This window comes from Penaeus monodon, chromosome 28, assembly GCF_015228065.2.
Source record: "Penaeus monodon isolate SGIC_2016 chromosome 28, NSTDA_Pmon_1, whole genome shotgun sequence".
In the NCBI taxonomy this organism is placed as follows: Eukaryota; Metazoa; Arthropoda; class Malacostraca; order Decapoda; family Penaeidae; genus Penaeus; species Penaeus monodon.
In genome coordinates this window covers 5,518,750-5,520,097 of record NC_051413.1, presented here as the reverse complement: position 1 = coordinate 5,520,097, position 1,348 = coordinate 5,518,750, and the positions used below count along the sequence as shown (strand labels likewise).

At 35.8% G+C, this 1,348-nt stretch overlaps 1 protein-coding gene across 1 annotated transcript in view; it reads right to left on the bottom strand.

Moving 5' to 3' along the window:
• LOC119591321 (cullin-2-like) overlaps positions 1-1,348 on the bottom strand; it is a 12,355-nt gene that overhangs the window by 628 nt on the left and 10,379 nt on the right. Inside the window, exon 15 of the mRNA XM_037940050.1 lies at positions 380-595. Within this exon, the coding sequence (XP_037795978.1) occupies positions 380-595 (216 nt within the window). The remainder of the gene's footprint in view (positions 1-379; positions 596-1,348) is intronic.

The window sequence follows — 1,348 nt, the reverse complement described above, 5'->3', positions numbered from 1 at the left end:
TTTCATCTATTCATTAACGTCGATCTTATTTTAATTCATATGGAACTCATATACAAATTCAAGGAAGAGAACATAAAAGCTCTCATATATTACCTACTTGAACTACTTCAAACCATTTATTCTAATATCAAAGGTATTGGTATATGTACACCAGCTACCAATTACTTAGATCCTCCATTATAAATAACTATTTTATTGTGATCTCTAAAATATATTTCGGTTATAGAATATTATAGCCTATAACAATAAGTGCAAAATTTCTGTCAATGTCTACTGTTTTTAGGGGGTCTTCATAAAATATTAAAGACTCCAAAACAGGTTCCTCTACAACAAAAAAGACCATTGCCACATTTCCCAGCACAGTCAACCTTAGCCTTACCTCCTGTATGAGCATTGTATGTTTGAGTAATTTGCGGGCTTTCATTATCCTAACGATTGCAGCCTGCAAGTAGAGTTTTCGATCCTCCTCCACAGCAGAGTGAGTTTGTTCTGCTTCATGTTGCTGTTCTCTCTGAGGTGCAACACTGATCTTGAATTTTGTTCTTTTATTACTGTAGTCTGTATTGAGACGTACAACGGTCTCCCCACGAAGTTCCTGATGGAAAGTGCAAACTGTATAATTCCATGTTCTATTTGGACTTCTTTTATAAAATCAGAGTGTAATGCAAACTTGTACTCGAGTTATTATTTGGGAATGTTTTAGTTATGATTTGTTCTGTTACAAATAACTATACTGTATAAGAGTAAATATGTACAAGGGCTAGCATATCATGAATCTGCAAAACAAAGCACCCACAGAAAGTCAAAAGAATCTTGGGACTTTAGATGCGTGGCTGAGTAACTGCTGACTCGCTCTGTTCACCAGCCTACCAAACACTCGAATCTTTTTCTTTTGAGACTGGGAAAGCCTCCTTGATACATTTCTTCCACCAAAGACTGTAAAATGTGTAAAAAAAGGAACAAGACAAACAGAGGATGTATGGTGAAAACTGCTAAATTGACCAGGCACTTTTTTTCTTTATTATTTGTTATATTGTTTCCATTCATACCACAGCACCTCACTCAGCAATATAGGGCTTGGATTCTTTCCCAGAGGAAGGCTAAAATGTTGCCAGAGAATAGACATGTATATACAGTGAAGGGTAGATCAGGAAATTCAAGCATTTTTGCAAAATCAGAGTATGCCTTGAAATGAATTTCCACTTTATAAATCTGTAGCAGGGCATCCCAGAAAAACTTCAGCTATTTCCATCATGCTCATTAAGACTTAAGTATTGACAAATTAATACATCAATGGAGCTGAAGGCTTTGTGAAGTGGAACTTCACCTTATGGCATAATCTTGGCTA